This window comes from Monodelphis domestica, chromosome 2, assembly GCF_027887165.1.
Source record: "Monodelphis domestica isolate mMonDom1 chromosome 2, mMonDom1.pri, whole genome shotgun sequence".
Lineage (NCBI taxonomy): Eukaryota > Metazoa > Chordata > Mammalia > Didelphimorphia > Didelphidae > Monodelphis > Monodelphis domestica.
This window is the reverse complement of record NC_077228.1, coordinates 167,765,321-167,789,827: the sequence shown is the minus strand read 5'-3', so window position 1 is coordinate 167,789,827 and position 24,507 is coordinate 167,765,321. Positions and strand designations below refer to the sequence as shown.

Here is a 24,507-nt window from a genome sequence, read left to right as displayed (position 1 = left end):
CCTCCCTCCAACTTCTCAGGTCACTCTCTCCTTGAATCACCTCCATTCCTGGAGACAGTAGGCTCACATTTTTCTATATAACCCATTTTCTTCATAACATTGGTCCTACCCTATCCAAATGAAGCATGACTGCTAGATGAGTCCTCATTTTACTTACCACTGGGCTACTTCCTAAAGGTTATTCTTCAGTCCTACAACCATCGATAATGAGTTGGCTGTAAAATATTCTGGGGTGCTGGGACACTTACTCCCCTTTTGAAACTCACAAGGTCAGAGTCTCCCACCCTTTCTCTTTGAACAGAAAAGAATAACCCCAACAGCCAAGGGCTGACAACCATTTCACTGGGCCACATGGCCTTGGAGGGAAAGAGTCCAAAGTCTCAATTTTGTCTTCTAACAGCCACTGCTAGCAGAGAGTCAAAGAGACCAACCAAGGTCAAGCAACTACAGAAAATGGTGGAGGTGCTGGTCAATAATGCCTTTCAGAAGGCAGCCCAAGTTCCAAATATTCATCCAGTCAAAAAGGCATCTCCTGACCACCAGGCGAGCCACTCAGAACCAGTTGCAGAATGTTATGGGTCATTCCAAACATCATTTTCATTCCACACCATCACAGCTCTCCCCGAGGCAGGCTCCCTCTCTATTAGCCTCCTTCAGGTGGGGAGATGCAATCAGACAGGCTCTGTGTACTTTTGCCTTCTCTGTGCCTCATAAATGGAGAGAGTGACATGTGTGCTTACCTACTTCACAGGGCTGTGTGTGAGACTTCAGTGAGACTGCGTGTGGTACACGGTAGCAGGAGGGGATGAGGTGAATATGAATTATGACAGCGTCACTCTCCCTGTGCCTGGAAGACACACGTGCAACACATACCCTGGCAGATCTGGTCACTGAACAAGTATCCACTAAGTAGATGTCATATGTGAGCGCTGTGGATATAAAACTCAAAACCGCCCCTGCCTCAAGGTGCTTACATTCTGTAGGGGGAACTCACAAGTATGTCCGTAGGTTATAATAATATATATGAGGAGGCAATGCAGGTGAAGCACAGACCGAAAGGTCCTACTTACATCAAAAGAATGGCTTGGAGTGCAGTCAGAAGAATAAGCCCCGGTAATTCATGAAGATGGTCTGCTTAGGCACAGAGGATTTGCTATCAATCCCACTAAAAGACTGGGCTATTGTAATGGTCTCCTAACTATTCTTCTTGGCTACAACAGGTCCTGTTTCTCCCACCAGTCACTCTCTGCCTTGATTCCTGTTTTCCACAGCTGCCAAGACAAACGGCTCCCAGCGGTGATCTATTTCTCTCTCTTGCTCCAAAATCTTCAGTAGCTCTCTATTACCTCTAGAATAAAAGACAATTTTCTTGCACTGATATTTAATACTTTCCCCCTCTCTGATCCCAATGAACACAACATTTCTTCTTTTTTTTAATCCTTACATTCCATCTTAGATTCAATATCAGTTCTAAGGCAGAAAAGCAGTCAGGGCTAGGAAAAATGGGTTAAGTGACTTGCCCAGGGTCACATAGCTGGGAAGTATCTGAAGTCACATTTGAACCCAGGACCACCTGTTTCCAGGCCTGGCTCTCTATCCCCTGGGGCACCTAGCTGCCCCTCTCATAAATTCATTTCACCCCAATTCCCCTTCATATACTCTTATGTTCCAGCCAAATTGAAATGGACATTTAGTGTCCCTACTGTGATCAGGGACACCAACTCCATGAAGCCTATCCCGATCTCCCAAAACTGAAAATGCTCTCTTCCTTCTCAAATGTTCTTGGACTACTTTGGAACTCTCCTTTGCCTCCATTATGGCCTACCTTGAATTAGACTTGTCTATGACTGCGTATTTCCACCTCACCTTCACAATGTAAGTGCCTTGAGGGAAGTAATTTTGTGATTTTTTTAAGTCTTTGTTTCAGGAGGACTTGTAGAGAGATTCTGGGATTTGTGTGAATGTAAAGGTTTTGACAGCCTGAAGAATTATGACTTAACAGGTCAGAGGGACAGCTAGATGGCGAAGAAGGATAGAGTATCCAACCTGGAGTAAAGAAGACTCATCTTCCTGAATTCAAATCTGGCCCCTGGCACTTATAAGATATATGACCCTGGGTAAGTCACTTAACCATGTTTGCCTCAGTTTACTCATCTGTCAAATGAGCTGGGGAAGGAAGCCACAAACTACTCCAATATCTTTACCAAGAGAATCCCAAATGGGGTCATCAAGAGTCAGACATGACAGAAAACAATGGAATAACCACAATAACAGAGGAAGTTTCCAGAAACACATAGAAAGAAGTTAGGAGATCTGTCAAGAGCCACAAAGCTAATGTCAGAGGCAGGACTTAAATCTGGGTCTTCCTACCTCCAACCCAGAGCTTTCTCTGACTTGCCCATATGAGAGAGGGGCTTATAAATATATATAATATAAATAATAATATAATATATTTGATATATAACACACACATATATGTATATATATATCATATGTATATTATGCTGCTGATAAATGATAAACTCCATGAAGGCAGAAACAGTGTCTCATCTAGGCTTCACATCTCTTCAAATGACTAGCAAGGTGGGTGCCCAGCACACATTTATTGAAAGGATAAATACAATGAAGAAACCCTAACATATTGAAGGAATAATAGCAATAAGTCACATTCATAGGGTACCTTTAGGTTTACAAAGTGCTTCCCTTACTAGTACTTCTTGGGATTAGGGCTATTATTGTCATCGTTTTAACAATGTCCAGTAGGGCTGGACAGGGAAAGGTCCCCAACCCCCATGGTCCCAGGTGGAACACAGGCACCCTGACAGACCCTCCCCCTAGGGTGGCTCATCTCTCTCTGGCTGGTTATCTTGGCTCAAGGGTTTTTCAGGAACAGAGAGCTCTTTAAATACATATTTTGAGGTTCCTTTAGCCAAAATAAAGGAATGTGTCTGTACCTGTGTATTGACTCATCTCATTAACCAGTAAAGAATTTAAGTGCTAGGAACAATATGCTAGGCACTAATTACCCACTAGACTTGGTAATGAGTGGAGCTCAGGTTTAAGGTTCTTTCTCTCTTTCTAATCCCCCTACTTAAAACAGAGTCTATTTCTCATTGCTTCTATGCAGCAATCTATATTTTCTTCTGCCATTGCCATACTTAATCCATCATGGTGGAAAGAGCACTGGACTTGAAGTCAAGAAGACCCAAGTTCAAATCCAAGATCTGCCATTAACCACCTGGATGATCTTGGCCTTAGCTACTTACCTTCTCTGAGACTCAGTTTACTCACCTGTAAAATAAAAGGGTTGGACTGGATGATTTCTAAGGTTTCTTTTAGTTTCAGATCTTATGATTCTTTCCTGTCCTCTATCTCATTCCCTCAGGACCAGGTTTTTCTTGCCAATTAGCTAAACTGTTAAAGTCATTGTACTAATGTGCCAAAGGAAAAAGGTTATATGAACCCTTAATGACTCTTCAGTTCCTAAGCCATATATTCGTATGATGATAAAGGTCTTCTAGCAACAATAAGTATTGGCTGTCCTTAAACAACTATACCTTTTATTGTTGGTATTATGTACAGTATAACTCATATTATACTGTATTATATATTATATTATTATTATACTGAATTATAATATATTCATATTATATAGGTTCTCTTTAAGAACCTATTTTCTTAGGCATTGAGCAAGAAGAACTCTTCTGCCTTAGCCGGTTACAGACTTTTGTCCTAATTCTTTATCACTTAAACCCTAACCCAAAGGGGTAATGTTGAGAGTTTAAGATATGGCTATTGTTAGGACATTCAATATTAGTGTTTGTGTTAAGGGTTTGAGGTTAGGTTTTTTGTTGTTGTTTGGTCATTTTCAGTCATGTCCCATTCTTCCTGATCCTAGTTGGGATTTTCTTGACCAAAACACTGGAATGACTTGCCATTTCCTTCTCCAGCTCATTTGACAGATGAGGAAACTGAGGCAAACATAGTTAAGTGACTTGGCCCAGGTCATATAGGTAGTAAGTGTCTACCGAGAATCAAATTCAGATTTTCCAGATTTCAGGCCCAGAACTTTATGCATGAAACTTCCTAGCTGCTTCAAGAATTCTTTACAAAGTTCTACAACTGAGGAGGTAGCTAGGTGGCTCAGTGGATTGAGAGCCAGGCCTAGAGTTGAGAGGTCCTGGGTTAAAATCTGTCCTCAGATACTTCCTAGCTGTGTGACCCTGAGCAAGTCACTTGATCCTCATTGCCTAGTCCTTACCTCTCTTCTGCCTTGGAACCAATACATAGTCTTGATTCTAAGATGGAAGGTAAGGGTTAAAAAAAAAAAAGTTCTACAGTTGAACAGAGCCATAAGAGACCATCTAGTCCAACCCTTTCATTTTACAGAAGAGAAGACCAAGGCCCAGTGAGATTCAATGACTTCTCAAATGACATAGGAATCATCTGAACCAAGGTCCTGGACCCCAAACCCAGCACCTTGCACACTTTATAAATCCATGTTGACCTGAATTCAAGGACACTAGAGGGGCAGCGCTTGTGAGAAGTATTTGATGGTGTCTGCTACCTAGGTCAGGTGAGAGAGATGTAGACGGGGCAGAGGAGATGAGGATATGGAAAGAGTAGGTGGAAGTGTATCAGCCATCAAGGGTCTCTATCATCCTCTTCCACCTCTCCTTTATTCTCTGATATTACCCCTTGCTGAAATTTCACCCCATGACCCCACTTTGCCATTTACCCTGATACCCCAGCTTTGCATCCTCCCCTCTCCCCAGGGTGTACCTCCCTGGTTAGGTAGTCGGTTTAAAGCAGAGATCTTCCTATCCCTGTGTGCTCAAGCAATGAAATCCTAATTAAGCTTAATAAGCGGTAACTGGCCCATTTAGTGCAAATTGTCTCCCCACGTTGCAGTCGTAATACGAAGCATTAAAGGGGAAGCATCATAAATGGACAGCACTAGAGTTCAGTCATTTCAGAGAGAGGGTAATAAGAGGAATTCTCACTTCCCCAGGTGACCTTATGTCTAGAGAGCCTTCCGTCAGCCCCCCGCTTCTAAACACATCAGGCTCCTCTCAAATAGTCTGTCGGGGATAGACCATCTTAACTCATTCCTGGAAAGCCCGCGGTGGACATCAAAGGTCTCTTGGTTCAACCCCTCATTTCACAGAGGAGGAAGCTGAGGACCTGAAAAGTGGTGACTTGCCAGAGATCACACAAGTAGATTAGATCTCAGAATTCAAACCCAGATCCTTTCACTGCAGGGCTCATACCACTCCCCTCTTCTTCTACTCTTCTCTCAGTTGAGCCAAATTCCTTCTGCCTAGATCCCCAGGACTCCTTCACTCTTCTTTTCTAGTATCTTTTAATCAGTAATGAAACACCCTCTTAATTCTAACTTTCTTGGATTCTGATGCAAAGAAGTCTCTGCCCTCTGTTGATAAGGTCCTTAGCCCAGTACCCCCAGGCCAGCTGCCATTCCTCCTTGATCCCTGACCACTCCATCTATGGAACACAGAGAACAGTGGTTCCCACTTCAAGAGTGACAGTCACTAGTACATATTGATATCTTTGGGGGTATCAAGGTATAGATGGGGTGCTGGATCTGGAGTCAGGAAGACATGAGTTCAAATCTGCCCTCGAGACACTTCTTAGCTGTGTGACTCTGGGCAAGTCACTTAATCTTGTCTGACTCAGTTTCTCCTCATCTGTACAACAAACTAGATAAGGAAATGGCAAACCACTGCAGTATCTTTGCCACAAAAATTCCAAATAGGGTCATGAGGAGTCAGATATGACTGAACAATAATTGAGATCTCTCTCCAGACATTAAAGCCAAAGGAGCTAGGACCTCTTTGAAATTGCTCCTTTCAACATTAAAGAAGTGAGAGGCTGGATGAATGTTGTTCTGAATGTTATCACTGGGACAGCTGGCCCCTCAATAAGATTTTGAGCACAGCTGGGAGAGCCTTCATTTTTTAGGATGGAGGGGAAAGCTGGGTGACACTCAACTTGGAGCCTTGCTGGATGGGATTTTCCCCAGGTCAAAAACATTCCTCTTCCCTTCCTCTGTAAAGCAGGGTACCTCTCTACCAAGGAGGTTGGGCCTGCTATTAGGTGGAATGTCCAGGGCTGTCAGAGTTGAGGGTATGTCAGTCTACTATACTTTTTCCTTCTCCCTATAAAAGTATACTCATTGTTAGTTCCTTGAAAGTCCTATGAGACTTCATATACCATCGAGGGGTGTCTCCTAATCTCTACCTTTGTCCTAGTGCTAGTCAAATACTAGATAACTTTGGAAAATGCAGGTTGAAGAGAAAAAAATTATTAGAACTGCAGCAGGGGGGATTAAGATCAGAGAGTAGTAACGACTTTTGAACAACCAGAGCTATGAAACATGAAAATGACAGAGGGGAGGAATGGGGATGTATGTCCCTTTCCCAAAGATAATGAAGGTGAATCCCTTACTGCTCTGGACTGGAGTCCCTGGTAGCCTTGCCTATAGGCAGGGGGATGGATAAAAGAAGCTCTATAAACCATTAGGATGATGAAATCCTTGCATCTCTGACTCTCTCCCAAACTGAAAATCTAGATTTCATTTCATCTTTCCCTCCTCCCTCTTTCACAGCCAGCAGGGACATGATCCTCTGGCATCTTGGTGAGGGAATTTATAGGATTGTTCTGCTGTCCTCAGCCCACATCAAAGAAAGGAATTCATTCCCATCTCTTGCAATGACTTCTCCCATTGATGGTCATAAATTGCCCTACCAAGTTCCTCCCTGACCTCTTGTCCCTTTTGTGCTCAAAAAATGTCTTAATATTTATCTTGACTCCATACACAATCCCAGACTCCCTCTCCTTTTGTCTAGGAGCAATGAGTCCTTAGAGTTCACTTATCTAGTCTCTATCAATACCATACTCCACTATTCTATGCACTCCTGTTTTGGATATTGGGCAGGGAGATTTAGAAGGAAGAAATGAAAAGACCCCACACTTTATGAAGTTCTCACTCTGTGGAGAACACAGGATATATCCCTAGATCTCAAGGACAAGGGCAGATAATTCAGTTAGCTCTAAAAACCAGGACTACAGGGATGAGTGAGGTTCTTTTTTCCCCCAAGGGGTGGATAAAAAAGGACCTTTTTTTAATTGTTTGTTTGCTACAATACCCAGTTTACTTCCTTCCTCCCTCCCTTTCTCCCATTAGAGAAGGCATCATTTGACAAATATATATACAACAATGTCTTACTTATTTCTATTTATCAATTCTTTATCTGGAAGTAGACACTGTCACACAAGTCATTCTTCACATAATATTTCTGTTGCTATATATACAATTCTCTTGGTTCTGTTTGATTCACTCTTCATAATTTCCTGTAGTTCTTTCCATGAAAGTATGGATAAAGCTTGGGAAGAACTAAAGAAGAAAGCTTGAAGAAAAGAAGGGAAGGAGGGAACCCCAATGGTTCAACCACTGGACATCCGTGAAAGATGGAAAATTAAATTTTCTTACTTGTCCAATGTTCAGCCCCGCTGGCTGGAGAGGAAATGTACTGTGAGATGAATGGGAAAAGAGCTGAGGTTTTGGGGAAAGAGGCTGGATCTAGGGTGGTATCAGTAAGACAGGGGTTAGGTTGAAGGAACCCTGGAGGCCACTGGTTTATGGGATGGCAGAAAGGCAGTAAACTTCTCTAGCTATTAGTAGCTAAGGAGGGGAAGATATATAATCCTTAAATCTCTACTTTCATAAGGAGTAAATGAATCTGGGGCTAATATTAAAGCCATAAACCAGGTTAGTGGGCCTTGGCTGGGGGATTTCTCCCACCCAACCCTCCCCTCAAGACTTGCATAACTTACTGAAAAGAACATATCTCCTGTTGGCCCCCCACCCCCACCTCGGGATGCTCCTTCCTAGGGCTGGGAGGAAGAAGGCATGATTCTACTTCTGTGGGGAAATGGACATGAGGCCCAGGGGGTGTGGGATGGAGCCAGGAGGTGGGCTGGAGGCAGTAGCGGCCGTTGATCAGCAGAGGGCAGCCGATAGCCACTTGTACAAACGGAAAAGCCGACAGCCATTCCTAAAAACACTTGGATTGAAAAGCTGAGGCCAGGGCAGGGGTGAGGGGCTTGAAGAGCTGGAATCGAAGGGGAAGAAAGGAGGCCTACACCCCTCCGGATTACATCATTACTTCGCAGTAGCGAAGTTGTGCAATCTCGGAGACTTCTCTGCATTCCCCCGCCCCTTTCACCACTATCCCTCTCGAGCTAGAGGTCCCTTGGAACCCAGGCGTCCGAGGTCCCGGAGCCTCTCTCTGAGAGTGCTTGGGGTTGCGAGTTGAGCAGGGGGGTGGGGAGAGAAAGGCGAGTGGTGTCACATGATTCGTAATAAAAAGAGGGCACTGGGCGCCTAGGTTCCGGTTCTCTTTTCTTTCTGGGGGTCCTCTTCCCTCTCAGTTTCTGTATCTCTGCTTTGAAGGTGGCCCGGGTTCGTGGGTGCTTAGAGATCCTCTTGTCTCCTATTCATCAAAAAAAAGCCATTCGTGGCCTTTTAAGAGAGGCTCGAGCTCGATTCTCTTAGGGGAAGGCTGCGCAAGGCAGATCAGAAGAAGAATTGAAAGGGTGTCCCAAGGCAAGGGCTACTTCCTAAATGGGTGCCATTCTTCCTTGTCCCAGTAGCACCAATAGTATTTAACTTGCTCTGCAATGCAGCTGACTGGGATGAAGCAGCCCCCTCAAGTTTGGGGCAGGAAGACACTTGGACTGGGATCTGACCTCCGTTATCTTTGGGTATGGGAATTTGGGAGGGGGGCGCCTACTTCCTAGCTTTTAGGAGCATCAATTGGGAAGTGGGAATCAGAACTCCAGGGTTCTTCTTTTTCCTCCGAGGTCAGAGAGCAGGGATGGGGTAAGAAAGTATACCCAAGCTTCCTAACTCCTTTAAAGAATTTGCTTCCTCTTACGTGCACACTCTGCTTAGACTCTCCCTGCCCCACTCCAGGATGAACAGGCAACCCAGCTCCCTTCTCTGGAACCCTCTACACGCCCCCCCCCCCCACCTCCTAGGAGCCCTAAGGCAGAAAAGACCTAGAATGGGTAGGGGGAAGGGTTCGCCTTCCCCCACCCTCCAGCGCCTTCAATGGTTCCGCCTTCTTTTCTTTCTCCTTCTTTTGCTCCCCCTTTCTCGCGCGCGCTCCCTCTCACTCGATCCCTGTTTCTGCGAGGTTGTAAGGCTTTGGTGGGTTTTGTTTTGTTTTTCGAAGGGGAGGGGAAGGTGGAGGATGGTAATGTGGGAGGTGCCGTCGGAGGAAAAGTAGACGTCAGGAAGAGGGAAGGAGGGAGGGGAAGAGGAAAGAGAGGGAAAGAGACTCAGAGAGACAGAGACATCGAGAGACAAAGTCAGACAGAAAAGGGAATTAAAGAATTAAAGAAAGGAAACAGAGAGAGAGAGAGAGAGAGAGAGAACGAGAGAGAGAGAGAGAGAGAGAGAGAGAGAGAGAGAGAGAGAGAGAGAGAGAGAGAGAGAGAGAGAGAGAGAGAGAGAGAGAGAGAGAGAACGAGAACACAGGATTGAGAGAGGGAAGGGAAGTGTGTGCGTGTGTGTGGAGGGGGCGGGGGCGGGCGGGGGGCGGGCCCCTGGGCTCCCCCTCCTCCCCTAGCCCTCTCCTCTCTCTCTCTCCCTCACTCGCCAACTCCGGGCCCCAGCCGCGGGCGGGCAGGCGGGCAGACGGCGGACGGACAGCATGCTGAGCCTCCTTGTCTGGCTCCTCACTCTCTCCGACACTTTCTCACAAGGTAAGCGCCCCCAGCCCTCCCCCCCGCCCCGGCCATCATCATTCCCTAGTCCCCTAACTCTAAGCTTCCGAACCCCCTGACCTCCGGCTGCTGAGGGCTAGGGACCGAACACTAGACTGGGTTCGCGGGAATGATGGGGGAGTGGTCCGGTTACGCCCTCCCCACTTTGCGCCCAGCTTGGAGGTGAAGGTAGAGGTGGGAGAGGGGAGGCCACGAGGTGGGCGAGGAGGTGGAGGTCGTGAAGCATCCAGGGAGGGAGCGATCGGAGTGCTGAGGTAGGGGATGAGTTTCCCCTTTGATTTGTCCAACTTGCTTTCTCTGGCAATGCAGAGGGATGGGGCCCCAAGGACCAGAGGGTTTGGGGATGGTGGGGGTGGGAATAAGAGAGAATCGGACAAAGTGATCCCTATATTCCCCGGGGCTAGAGGACTTCAACTCCATGAACCTGGAAACCGATCCTGAATGTGGCCAAAATCCAGGATGCCTGGGTCCTAGCTAACTAAAGGCGCAAGGATTTTCTGTTGTCTGGCATTTTGGAGTATGGGGAGGGGTCTAGCCCTCTGTGGCGGTAATTCACTCTGGAAACCCCCTTCGATGTAGAGCTGCCCCCTCCCTGCCCTAGCTGGGGCCCTTGGAGTGGGGATGGGAATGGGGGTAGGGAGAATCTGAAGCTACGGTCGGTCTCAGATCTGGTTTGACTATGGTGGAGAGAGTTGTTGAGGAAGCCGTGGTCGGTATCTCTGGGACAAAAATTGGATATTTCTTTGGGGTGGGAGGGAATTGCCCCTCCCCCGCCCCATTTTGCAGTGCCAAAGAGTGTTAGTGACTTCAGCTTGCTTGAACCTGACTTAGAAATGAGTGAGAGGTGAGGGGGTTACACTGGAGTCTGTGGTTCTCACTAGAGGGCAGAGGAAGATGCATTTGATTTCAGTCGATTCTCTGGTCATAGGGGTGGAAGAGGGGAAGGGTGTCTTACGGACCCCTCTAAAGGTAGAATCTGAAGCTAAGACAAGGACCTGTGGAGTAGGGGCCTGGCCCAATGGGTCTGGTGCCCGGGGGACAGAACAGATCCCCAGATCAGAACACACTGAGACAGACAATGAGTCACACATAGACACTGAGACACACTGACACCCTGAGACACACACTCCGGGAGCCGACTGACACATTCCCGAGGAGGCCAATACAGAGTCCTACCAAGATACATAGTATCGGTGGGGTCTATAGAGTGTCACAGGAACTTAAGCCATGGAGCCACACAGACACTGACATAAACACCCAGAGATACCCACACACTAACCAACACTCTGACATACCAATACAGTCATCTTCTGATTCTTCCCCCAGGCTCATATCCCCTCTGAAATAGATACAAATAAACACATCGCCTGACACAGACTTGCACGGATACATGAAGAAACATCTATGGATAACTGGAAGAGAGAGAGACAGAGACAAAGAGGCCAGACTTAGAGACTTACATGCAGATATCTACAGTGACACGTTATACATTCACACTGCAAAATGGAGGGGCTGATCTTTTATTTATTTATTTATTTATTTCTGCTGATGGAGGGGGAGGGGGAGATGGTCTCTAGGCTAGGATACTGGGCTGGGGGGTTTGCTCTGCCCACTGAGTTGACTCTGTGAGTGTTTATATGTTTGTGGAGCAGAGTGTTCCTCCTTCCCAGTTCTGAAAACAAAAATTGGCTAGGGTTGGGCTGGGGGAGGCCCAATTCCCTGTTCTCCTTCCAAAGGGCATTGGTTTCTCTCTCCCCACCCCCTCTGGAGGGGAGAGGCAGCACATGGGTGGGGGTGGGGCCGGTGCTGAGACAGAGAGGGAGACCAAGGCCAGAGGCAGGGCTCAGCCTGGCCAGTTAGCAAAAAGTTGGAAAGATGACTTAAGTTCTGACTTTGCTCCACCGGGCTGCTGAAGAGGGAGGGGACAGGCTGGGGAAGGAATGACTGCCTGGGTCTGTGCTTAGGGCTGCTGGGGGAGGGGTTTATGTGCCATGTCCATTCCACCCCCTCCCCCCCACATACCAGCAACATGGATGTGTCTGAGCATCGAGGAACAAAAGCACAGCTTGCAAATAGGATAGACATGTGGATTGCATCGAGGACGGAAATGGTCAGAAAGCGAAAAAGCACGTTGTGTCTCTTTCTCTCTCCTCCACCCTGGAAGAGAGGGGTGTGTGTGTGTGTGTGTGTGTGTGTGTGTGTGTGTGTGTATGTGTGTGTGTGTGTGTGTGTGTGTGTGTATTGTGTATATACGTGTGTATATCTTTGTGTCTGTGTGTGTATCTGTGTTTATGTATCTGTGTGTGTATCTTTGCCTGTGTGTTTGGATGTCTGTATGAGTCAGTGTGTGTGTCTGTGCATCTGTATGTGTCTGTATGTGTGAGTGTGTGTTTGAGTCTGTGCGTCCTCTACCACTACTACCCCCAAACAGGAGGCAAAGACACTACCATATAAATGTGTTATGTGTTTTATTGTGATATTGGGAGGGGGAGTTAGATTCTTTTTTGGTGAAGAGGGAAAGCCAAATACAATTAAGGAAGAAGTATGAGGAGAGAAGGCTGTGGATTGCTGGAGAGCTCTGTGTGTGTGTGTGTGTGTGTGTGTGTGTGTGTGTGTGTGTGTGTGTGTGTGTGTGTTGGGAGTGATGGGGCATCAGGAAGGGAAAGAAGCAGTTGGGTGGACTGAGATATCTTGGGTGGATTTAGAATTCAGAGCAATTCTCCGATCCCTCAACCTCTGCCCTTAGGAGAAGAGGTCTGGTGTGGGGGGTTGGGCAGTGGGAAGGAAAAGGAGCTGTGTTGTCATAGGGTCCTCTTGGCAGGGTTGGGGGTGGGAGAGAAGAGGAGACCGTAGGAGAAGGGTATAAGAGGGGAGGGGAATTGAGAAAGGGGCATACAACTGGGGGAGAAATAAAATTCGCATTTAAAAATTTTCAATGGGCTTCATCAATCTTCATTTTTCACTAAATAATTTTCTGTATCTTATCTAAATGAAAACCATTATCCTTCCCCCCGTTTCCATCATGCGCCGGCTCCTCAGACTGATTGCGCTGAAAATTGAAATATTTATTCATTTTCTGGGAGATTTTCTCACTCCCTGGTCTCAGGGAGGAGAAATTGAAAAAGAAAGATTAGAGCTAATCAGAGCAATGTGGGATGACAGGCTCGCTGGGGGCCGAGCTACCTCCGAAGGGGGAGGATGTGCCTGCCCCCCAGGCCTCTGAGGGCTCTCTGGGCTGATGCTTTAGGGTGCTGTTGGCTATGGGGGAGGAGAAGGGGGTAAGGCAGGCCTTAGGCCATTCTAGACTCCCAGGATTCAATCCTTTATATGCTGTGGCATCCACAGGGAGAAAGGCAACCCCCCCCCCCCAACACAGCCCACTCTGACCATCCCAGCCTCTGAGATGGGCTTGGGGGGAGATGGGAGGGAGACATAAAAGGAGACACACTTGATAATCAAGACTCTTCTGGTTTCCGATTCCTTTTTTTATTCTGTACCTCCCCCCACTTCCCTCCTTTGCTGATGAGGTTTTTAGAGGCTAGTCCTTAGGTCACTCATTGAACTGGCCCATGGCATGTGTGGTCAAGGAAGTAGAAGTTGTGCCCTTCCCCCCCCCCCCCAGGTAGGCATTTTTTTTTCTAGATTGCTTTGGATTTCCGGTCTCCTGGGAGGCTGTTTGGATTTTTTCTTGGGGGCATGGGGATTGGGGAAATCATTCCCTTTTGACCATACATTTTACATTACTCTGAAACATTACTCTGAAATCTGTTCTTTCTTGGAGGAGCCCCCAATCCTCAGGGGGGCTCAGATTCTCATCCCTTCCCCTTGACTCTTACTGTAGGTGACTGAATTGAGTGCCTCCTGTAGGTAGGGACACTGTCTTTTATTCCTGGAGTATCTTCACAGCCTGAAACACCAGGTTGGACTCACTCCAGTACTTGTTAGTTAAGTATTTGTTGATTTGATCATTGGCACCATTGTCCTCTTTTGGCAACAATTCTCTTGCCATTCCATGAAAGCATCTGGAGATAATTCTTGTATATTAAGGTGACTGGATCTTCCCTACAATTCCTCTGAATGGTCCTTTCTCTCTCACCTCCCATGCCACTTCCTCGGCTTTGGGCTAAAGTACCCTTTCACCATTAGGGATAGTCAGTCACTTAAGATTTATACCATTTATTTAATGCCCACTATGTGCCAGGTAGGTGGCAAAGGAGATAGAATCCCATGCCTGGAATCAAGAAGACTCATTTCTTGAGTTCAAATCTGGCCTCAGACACTTACTAGCTCTGTGACCCTGGCCAAGTCATTTAATCCCATCTGCCTCAGTTTCCCTGTCTGTAAAATGGGCTGGAAGCAAACCACCCAGTATCTTTGCAAAGGAAACCCCAAATAGGGTCACAAAGGATCGGATACAAGTGGAAAATGACGAACAACAACGCTGTGCCAGGCACCATGCACCTAGGAATGGTGCTTCAGGTTTTGACAGACACAGAAGGGAAAGGATATGGCCTCTTAGATAATAGCTCTTGGAAAGGTCAAAGGATCATAGATCCAGAATCTGAAGGAACCTCTGGAAGTGGCTTTAGGATAGCAAAGGGGAAGAGGCTAAGGCAACATACAGGGAAAGCTAGAACTTGTTTCTTTTCATCTGTCTGTTGTATAATAACAATAATAGCAATTATATAGTACTTAAAGGTTTACAAAGTACTTTACAAATGTTTATATTTTAGTGTCTGGGAAGAAATCGAGCTTCAGGCAGAGGTAGAGACCAGGTAATCAATCCTCTGCCTGCTCTGATATAGATCCTTGAGCAGCTGGAAGGACTCCTAGAACAGAGTCATTCCCTATCTCTTCTTCACCCCACACCATCTCACCTCATCTTATGATCAGCTCCTAAGCTAGCCTGGCCTTAGCTGGGTGAAGACTGGGAATTATATTTGCAGGGGACTGCCTCCTGTACCTCATGTAGAATTCAAAGTTAGGGTGCCAGATGGAGGGGACTAGAGGAGGCATAGAGTCTGCCATCCTTTGCTTTATGCACTCCCCAGTTGGAGGAGAAGGCAATCTAGTTTGGAATTTCCCAAGTCAATGGCTGTTCCTGAGCCCAGTGTCCCTGCTCCCTTCAGTTCTGCCCTTTTCCTGCAGTATACCCCAAGACCCTTCCCTGCCCCCACAATGCTAATCCTCCCCAATTTTCCAAGTTCTTGCCCTTCCCCCTAATGTGTCCCTGGTCCTTGCCTCTTTCTCCCAGTGTGCCCCAGCTCTCTATCTCCATGTTACCTCAGCCCCTGCCCGGTGCCAGGCCCTCTCTCTCCCCTGGTGCTAAATGGGTCCCAGATACAAAGTGCCTGAATGCAACCTTTCAGTATTTAGGGTGGGGGTGAGAACTTTAACCTTCCATGATCCTCAATTGCCTATCATAGGAGTATTTTTCCACAGGGCTGTTTCTAACTGGGGCCCCCTCTAGAGTTGGGAGAAATGCATCCTTCATGGGCTCCTCTTCCAGGTCCTGCTACTTCTTGTCCCAACCCTGAGTCCTGGGGTATAATTCTACCCAAATACTTTATTTACTTCCTGACAATATCCTACGGCATAAGCCCCTGGGAAGAAAGGCCTTTCCCCTCCCCCAGTAATTCCTCAGCTATAAATCAGGGTTTGATAAAGGATATCTTTATGGGTCTTGAGGTTAGATGAGGATAGGGAGGAAGAGTTATAGTAGTGGGGATACAACCTGTCTCCTTTGCCTTAAGATCAGGCATTGGGAAGGGAAATGGGCCATCTAAGAGGAAACAAGAGAGAGAAGGGACCCAGGACAGTAGGGTATAAATGAAAACTCCTCATTTCCCAGTTCCTTTGTTCCCTCCTGCCCCAGAGCTTCTCTCCCTGATGCCCATTCAAATCTGTGTTTCTCTGCTGGGAATCCCAGAACAAAGGGGCCCGATCAGTATACCAAGTCAGGATAGCTAGGTAATACAGTAGATAGAGTTAGGGGTCTAGAATCAGAAAGACCTGAGTTCAAATCTTAACTCAGACATTTACTAGCTATGGGACCTTGGGCAATTCACTTAACCTCTGTTCTCAATTCTTAATCTTTTAAAAAGAAAAAACAATAATAGCACCTACCTCCCAGGGTTGTTGTAAGGATTAGTTGAGGTAATATTTTACAAAGATCTTAGCACAGTGCCAGGTCCACAGTTTTGTTGTTATTTGACTTGTTTCAGTTGTCTCTGACTCTTCATGACCACATTTGGAGTTTTCTTGACAAAGGTACTAGAGTGATTTTCCATTTCCTTCCCCAGTCCATTTTTGTAGATGAGGAAATTGAGACAAGCAGGATTAAATGACTTGCCCATGATCACACAACTAATAGTGGCTGTGGCCAAATTTGAACTCAGGACGATGAGTCTCCCTGATGCTAGGCTGGGCACTCTATTCACTGCACCACCTAGCTAGTCCATAGTAGGCACTATATAAATATTGACTATTCTTCTTTTTCTTCATTGCTAATTCAGGAACTCTAAGGAGTCCCAGTTGGAAGTCATTAAGATTGTCCTCCATACCCCTTACATATGTTTGAGCCAAGTCTATACACTTACACACATATAGGTAAACATCAACATGTATCATATCAAAGAATCATAGCATATTAGCTCTACCTGGGAAGTCACCCCCTCCATTTTACAGATAAGGATCTAGGATTAGAGAGGTAAAGTTAGACAAGTTCACACAGCTAATAAATAGAAAAACCAAGATGGGAACCCAGTTTTTCTGATAACTCAGCCATCCAGAAGAATCCTAGAGACTTGTCTTTGTTCAGGTGGTCCATCACTGTGGCTGGCAGTTGTATGGGTGGACAGAAGGATGCCTTTTTTGCCAATACCTCCAAGTCCACATATACCCATACTGTCCTTACTACAAATCAATTCTGTACTGTTTTCGACGGAGTCCTCTATTGACTCTAGGCAGTTAGGTGCTACAGTGGTTAGTTAGTTAGTGCCTTAGTTTCCTCATCTGTAAAATGGTCTGAAGGTTATGGCAAAACATTCCAGCATCTCTGCCAAGAAAACTGCAAATGAGGTCACAAAGAATTAGAGACGACTGAAACCGTCATGGTTTAATCACCCGTGCACCCACAGAATATTACATGTTCCTCTTTTGGTATCATGGGGATATGGAAGCCCTTTGAGGGACCAGCCTTGGCCTTTCTCAGTCTTCTTGAATGGTCTTCATGCATGGGAAGAAGAAGTGAATGCAGTGGGAAGACAGAACCATTTTCAAGGATGACAATGGGGATCACAGGTTGTAGTCCCCAGGCATACTCAACATACTTCCATAATGTAACACAAACATATGAAGTATATAGCCTAGATATACATAGTAGACCATAGGGAGGGGGTCTATTAGACCAATCTTGAGGCTCAAGGGGCTGATTCAGAACTCACAGGACCATGGTGTGTCAAAACTGCAGGAGTCCTTTCAAAGAGCATCTAGCCCAACTCTCTTATTTGAAAGAGGAAGAAACCAGATAGGACTACATGATTTATCCAAGGAGATTGGGACCAGAGTAATTCAGTGGCAGAGCTGAGACTAGAACCCAGGGTTCTTGACTCCTTCTCTGGAGCTCTTCCCATCTAAGTATAATATCATTGCTGGGTTGCATTCAGATCTCCCACTGTGTGACCCTGGTTCCTTCTCAGCTGGTTGCCTCTGTTTTCCAGCTGTGATAGCTTTCCCCCCACCCTCCCCCAGATACACAAGACAGTGAGATATTCTTAAGTGCTTTGAGCTCCTGGGAGGAAGGCTGCTCTATCGGTGCCAGATGGAGCTGAAGATCACATTTTTCTTCTCTCTCCTGGCCCCCAACCCTCCAACCTCCCGACTTTTTCCCTTCCTCCACATTTAATTTCTCCAACGACTTTTATTAACCTCTGTCATCTCCAGAGGCTAGAGCTTCATCCCTCTCTGCTCTCTTCAAGCCCATTTAACAAAATTGTGATCGTATTGAAATAAATGTGTCTTCCAGCCAGCCAGCCTCCCTGGGATTAAAGGTCTTAAATCCAGGGGTGGAAATCTCTAGCTATTCCTGGCAAATTCAGTTAGTTTCTCTGTAGCAGCTACTGCTGCTTCTTCATTCATCTTGGGTAAGGATGGGAAGTTAGGTTAGAGTGGGAGTGGCTTTGGGAAAAGATAGTGGGCTAGGGGAGTCCTTTAAAGAGGGGCAGATGCCCTCTAGAAGTCAATGGGGCATTTATTTAAATGCTTGTAGAGAAATCTATATCTTTGAAAAGGGGATTAAGAGGTGTATTAGTTAGCTCCAGGATGCTGAGTCCAGTAGCCTGGTCCTAAGGGCATTTGCTCTGGTTGCTTCTAAGAAGTCCCAACCTACTCAAGAGAGAATGCTGGGAATTTTTTTTAGTTGATTCTTGATGTTTTTCCTCTAAGCTTTTTCATTTCTCTCTCCTGCAAAAATGAGAAAGCAGAAGCCCAGACAGAATTCGAAATGGGGGACCCAGAGAGGATTCAAAATGGGGGTGGGGGAGCCCTGGCGCAAGTAGTACAGTATGGTGGAGAGATTCCTGAGCCATCTTTTGCCTCTGCCACTATGTGAGCCAACAAGGTCCTTCTGTACATAGCGCTGGACTTGAAGTCAGAAAGACCTGAGTACAAATATGAGCTCAGACAACAGCTAGTTGTGTGACTCTGGACCTGGTACTCTATCCACTGGGCCACCTAGCTGCCCCCAACCCTAAAAGGGCTATATAAATGCTAGCTTTCATTTTCTTGTGCTTTTGACATCATTTCTCTAGACCTTAACTTGCTCACCTTTAAAACAAGGATGTTGGACTGCCATTCTATGGCTCTATGATTCAGTTTCAGTTCCTGTTCATGACTTGATGTGTGATTTGGGGACAAGTTGCTTAAATAGTCAATAAACAAGGTCTGCTATATTCCAGGAACTTCGTTAAGTGCCAGGACAGGGGAAAAAAAAACAATCTGTGCCCTCAAAAAGCTTTCATTCCAGTGCTGGAGACAACATATGAACAAGTAAATACCAAATATATGAAATAAGCACAAGATAATTTGGGAGAGAGGGGGAGCTCTCAGTCGTGGGATCAGAAGAGGCTTTATGTGGAAAGTAGCAGTTTAATTGAATCTTAAAAAGAAACCAGGGATGTCAAGAGGTCAAGGTGATGAGGGAGTATATTGGAAGCATGGGAGAGAACCAGTGCAAAGACACAAAAAATGGAAGGTGAGATGTCATATGAAGAAGAACTGTTCTAATGGGACTTTAAAGTGCAGGAAGGAGAATAATGTGTAAGAAAACTGGAAAGGTAGGAAGAGGCCAGATTGTGAAGAGCTGATAATGCCAAGCAAAGGAGTTTCTATTTGATCTTAGCAATTACAGGGGTGAGTAGTATTTACTGAAAAGAGGTGAGGGGGGCAGCTGTGTGGCACAGTAGACAGAGTATCAGGCCTGGAGTAGTCGAGCGGATCTGGGTTTGAATTTGACCTCAGACACTTCCTAGCTATGTAACCCTAGGCAAGCCACTTAACTCCATTTGCTTTGTCCTTGCCCTTCTGTCTTAGAATTGTTACTAAGACAGAAAATAAAGTGGTTTTTTTTTTAAAGAACAGAAAAGAGGTGGGGCAGGTGACATGGTTAGACCTTTAATTCAGGTCTGGCTTTGGCAGCTCTGTGAAGGATAGATTGGGGGTGAAGAGAGACTGGAGGCAGAGGGACCAAATAGGATTTTACTGAAATGGTCCAGATGAGAGATGATGAGATTAAGAGCTAGAGCACTGACTATGAGTGAAGAGAAGCTGAGCTATCTGAGACATGTAGAAGTAGAAATAAGATTTGGCAACTTTGGAGCTACTCGAGTTTAAGGAGAATGAGAAGGTGAGTATGGTGACGGGAACGTGGTGATACCTTCAAAAGCCTCAGTTTCTAGTCAGCTGGATAGCTCAGTGGATTGAGAGCCACGCCTAGAGACAGGAGGTCCTAGGTTCAAATTTGGCCTCAGATACTTCCCAGCTGTGTGACCCTGGGCAAGTCATTTAACCCCCATTGCCTAGCCCTTAGTGCTCTTCTGCCTTGGAACTAATACATGGTATTGATTCTAAGACGGAAGGTAAGGGATTTTTTTAAAAGCCTCAGTTTCTTCTTCTGTAAAAAAGAAAAGAGCATGGGAAACAAATGACATACTAGTTAACTGTTTCCTCTTTGTCTTAAAATTGTTCTAGGCACTACATAAGGGGATAATGTGCCATATGACAGGGTCCCTACCCTCAAGGAGCTTACAATTCTGTTAGGGTGATGGCATAAACAAACAAAAAAAGAAAGATAGATGAAAATGTAAACCAGTGTGTATAAATGACAATTCAGAAGACTTTAGATCTTTAAGGAATCTTAAACTCCAATTTAGTTCAATTTTACAGATAGGAAACTGAGGCCCAATAATTTAGGGTTAGGGTTATTTGTAATTTATTTAGTCCAACCCTTCCATTTGAGGCCCCACATAACTTAGTAAAGAGGAGAACAAGACTCAACCCCATTACTTCTGAATTTAAGCCCAATGTTCTTTCCATTGCACTACGGTGCCTTCTTATAAATGCCTTATTTTAGACAGTAAGTAGCAGCTACCATCAATAGCAACCAGTCAGCAGTTTAGAGGAAGCAGACATTCCCTGCTGTCTTGGAGTATGTTGGGAGACTTCCTGGAGGAAGAACCTGGCTTTTTTTGTCTTTGTATCCTCAGTATTTAGCAGAGTGCCTGGCATGTGGTAAGCACTGAACTGTTTGTTGATTGATTGATTAATTGGTTGGTTAGTTGGGTGAACTCTGTACTTTCAAGGATGAGTTGGATCTGAATAATTGGAGAGAAAGGGAAGAGCATTCCAGAAAAGGAAATTGATAAAGCTAAAGAGGCAAGAATGTATCTGGCATGCTTGGGGAACAATGGGATCAATCTGGCTGGAGCAGAGTCTGACTACAGGGGTGAAGATATCACTAATAAGAGATTAGTTTGGAAGATATGGGGGAACCCAGATAGAGCAGAGCCTTGAGTAACTTGTTATTGAAAGTGGACTTTATCCTGTAAGTAGTGGGAACCCATGGCTAGTTTTTGTCCAAGGGAGTGACATCCTGAAAGCTCTTGATAAGATGTGTTCCCTTCCCCACCCCACTATAAAACTTTCACCTGCCAGGAAGCCCAGAGAATGACTGAGGCAAGAGATGCTCAGGGCTTGGGAGAGTGGGAAAGTCATTTGGAATGGGGATCAAAAAAGTCTGGGTTCTAGTCTTGTTGTTATTACTAACTAGATGTGCAACCCTGGGCAAGATTAAAGATGGCTGGCATTTACATAGACATCTAGGGAGTGGAATGGATTGAGTGCTGAGCCTGGGATCGAGAAGCCTTGAGGTCAAATTGGAACTCACGCACTATCTGAGAATCTGGACAAATCACTCGACCTGTTTGCCTCCGTCTGTAAAATGAGGATAATATTAGTGCCTGCCATGCTGTCCCAGCTCCCCTTTCCCTACCCACCTCTAGCGTTATTGTGAAGATTGAATGAAATAATATTTGTAATCTGCTTTGCAAACCTTCAAAGTGCCATCTGAATCATTGCTATTATTTGTTGTTACTGTTATTAATAGTACGTGCCACAAAGTACAATGTGACCTCTGTGGATCCTCAAAACAATTTTGTGCTGAGCAAAAGGTGGCTCAGAGACATTTTTAGTGGTTACACAGTTACTAAATGTCAGATATCTTCTCTGACTCCCAGACCGGAGCTCTTTCTATTCTACCACACTGCTAAAACAGGGCAAATTGCTTCCCCTCCCTGGATTTTGGGGTTCAACTAAATACATTGTCTGTCAGCTTTGGCTGGAAATGAACTAAAAATGGAGGGGGAGGGGATGGAATATGTTTGATCCAAGAAAGAACTGCTGAAGTTTATGAAAGCTGTTATCTGAGTAGCTTCTGCCATCTCCATATTGGGGGGGGGGGTCAAAAATTGCTTTGGGCTTCTTCCTTGACCCCTAACCCAGATCCTGGTCTCTACCCAATATCCGGCTCATTGAATACCTTCATAGCTGTCTGGTCCCCCCTGGGATCATATGCCTGGTGTGCAAGCTAATGAATCTCTCCCTGCTTGCTTCCTAAAGTTCAGAAGGAAAATGCACATTTCTTCACAGGAGCTGTGTCCAGGAGTAATGGGGTGGAGATAAAGTACCCCAGAGGAGAGATGAAGTCAAAGGGATGAGGGGGAATGGGGAGGAACTAAGTACCAGGGAGAGGAAAATAGGGATTGGACTGTACTCCTGAGGAAGGAAACGCTCTCTACAAATACAGGTCAGCACCTTCTCTGCAACTTAATATTTTAACTTCCTTGAGAATTGAGAATTTGAGGAATTTGTCCAGCTCTTTGTGAGTCCATTTGAGATTTGCCTTTTCCTTCTCCAGGACATCCTTTTGTTAGGCAACCAGAGGTGAAGTGACTTGCCCAGGGTCACACAGCCAGGAAGGTCAGATTTGAACTCAGGTCTTCCTGACTCCAGGCCCAGTGCTTTTAACCACTGATTCACAGCTTTCTCACCTGTGTACTAAACCACGATGCATCTCATACAAGGGAAGGAAGGGATTAAATACAAGGCACAGGGGAATGTCATAGATGGGAATACTAACTGCAGATATGGGATGGGGGAAGGAGGTAGTGCCTGGGATGAAGGGATTAAAGCAATAAAGCAATAGAAGGGAGGGGAACTAAGGGTTAGTAATGGAGGGAGGAAATACAAAGGATGAAGGGGACTAAGTACAAGGGAGAAAAAGGATTAAATATGGGGGAGGGGGTGGAACTAAGTGCCAGGAATGGGAAAAGATTTTTGTACTCATTTGTAGGGATGGGAACAGTGAGTGCCAAGGAGAAGAGAAAAATGTTGGGGACAGAGAACTAAGTTTGGGGAATTGAGTGACAATATATCTATACTCGAGGTGGGTTCTCAAAGGCTGAGGGCTCACAAGTGCAATCCTATTTACAATGGCCCTTTTTGATAATGCCTAGCTTTGCCCCTCCAGATGTAGAAGTCAATCTCCTAAAGATTTTACTTTCTAGAAACAGAGGCAGTTCAGATCAAGCTTCTCCTTCCCCAAAATCCTAGCACCCCCCCCAATGTCCAGTCTCCCCACACCCCCACTCTAGACAAATTCCCCTGCTTCACCCCTAGAGCGCCAATGGCTCCAATTTCTAAATTAACTTTGTCCTTGTAATCAGCTTAGCTGAGGATTTTTCCCCCCCTCTCTGCCTCCTTCCTGAATTCTCCCAGGAAGGGCCTGGGGCCCTCCTCACTCCATTACCCAGCATTGTCAAGCCACAAGATGCTTTTAACTGTGTCTTTCCGTTCTTTCCTTAACTGGGAGGTTATTAACAGTAAAGGGGCTGAGAAGGGGAGAGGAGTGGGGGCCTGAGGGGGAGGACATACTCCAAGAAGCCAGAAGGCCCAGACAGGCAGAGCAGAGTCTATGAAAGAGTTCTTTCTCTCTTTATTCCTCTCTGGTGCCTCTCCTCCCTTCTCTGTTATCACCATCACTATCACCCCATCATCACCATCATGTCTAACCCTTCTCATTTTACAGGCGAAGAAACAACCGAGGTCCTGAGTGGAAGTTTTATTTTGTTTTTCGGTTTGCCACTTCCTTCTTTAGCTCATTTTACAGATGAGAAAATTTAGGCAAGCGATTGGGTCAAGGGTTTACACAGTGAATAAATGTCTTGAGGTTGGATCCTAATTCTGGTCCTTCTTCTCCAAAGTCCCACAGGTACTAGATAACAGAGCAAGGACCAGAACCCAACTTCTCTGACTCTAAATCTCACCCTGCCATATTACTTAATTTGATCAGATTCTACTAATCAATGCTAATTGAGTCTAATGATTTGTCCAGAGTCATCCAGCTAGTAAGTATCTGAGGCGGAACTGGAACTCGGGTCTTTCTGAATGAGTATTTTAATCATTAAGCCACCTCAAGAGCCTTCCTTGATCCTCTTCCTTCTCACTAGTTCCCAAGATGATATTTTGTTCATCTGGATCACAGGATGCTTGTGTTAGAATCTAGAAAATGAAATCTGGGGAAGCAGCCAGGAACACTGGCTTTGAAATCAGGAGATGTCAGTTTAATCCCTACCTCTGACTCTTACTACCCTACCTGTGTGACCCCCCAGGGACCTGTTTCCATATCTGCAACATTATGGGGTTAGATTCCATGGCCTCTGAAATTCCATCTGGGTTCTAGATCTATTATGTTATGGTCGACACATAGGATTGACCTCCTTGGGCTCCTTGATTCCTTACTGATCTGAGAATTCTTCAATTAATCAGAGTGGTAGAGAGGGAAAAGCTCTGAACTTATAATTAGCTGGTTTTCCTAGTCAGAAAGACTCGGGAGCAAATTCAGCCTCAAATGCTTACTAGTTGGGCAACTCTGAGCAAGTCTCTTAACCTGTCTGTGCCTCAGTTTTGTCATTGTAAAATGGAAATGTTAACGCACTTATTTTCCAGAATTGTTATAAGGATAAAATAAGATAAAACTTATAAAAACAACACTATGCAATCCCTAAAGCACTGCATAAATGCTTATTATTATGAACTGTAGTTTTTAAATCGTTAATGACTGCCTTCATCATTATCTTCGTC

At 45.5% G+C, this 24,507-nt stretch overlaps 1 protein-coding gene across 5 annotated transcripts in view; it reads left to right on the top strand.

Moving 5' to 3' along the window:
- The first annotated feature begins 9,305 nt into the window (after nucleotides 1–9,305).
- Nucleotides 9,306–24,507, top strand: part of KIRREL1 (kirre like nephrin family adhesion molecule 1) — a 156,962-nt gene continuing 141,760 nt past the window's right edge. Inside the window, exon 1 of one of the 5 annotated variants that reach the window (XM_056816189.1) lies at nucleotides 9,306–9,789. In XM_056816189.1, the coding sequence (XP_056672167.1) occupies nucleotides 9,738–9,789 (52 nt within the window). In that variant the 5' untranslated portion in view covers nucleotides 9,306–9,737. The remainder of the gene's footprint in view (nucleotides 9,790–24,507) is intronic. The other 4 variants (XM_056816190.1, XM_056816191.1, XM_056816192.1 and 1 more) reach the window with 4 other exon arrangements.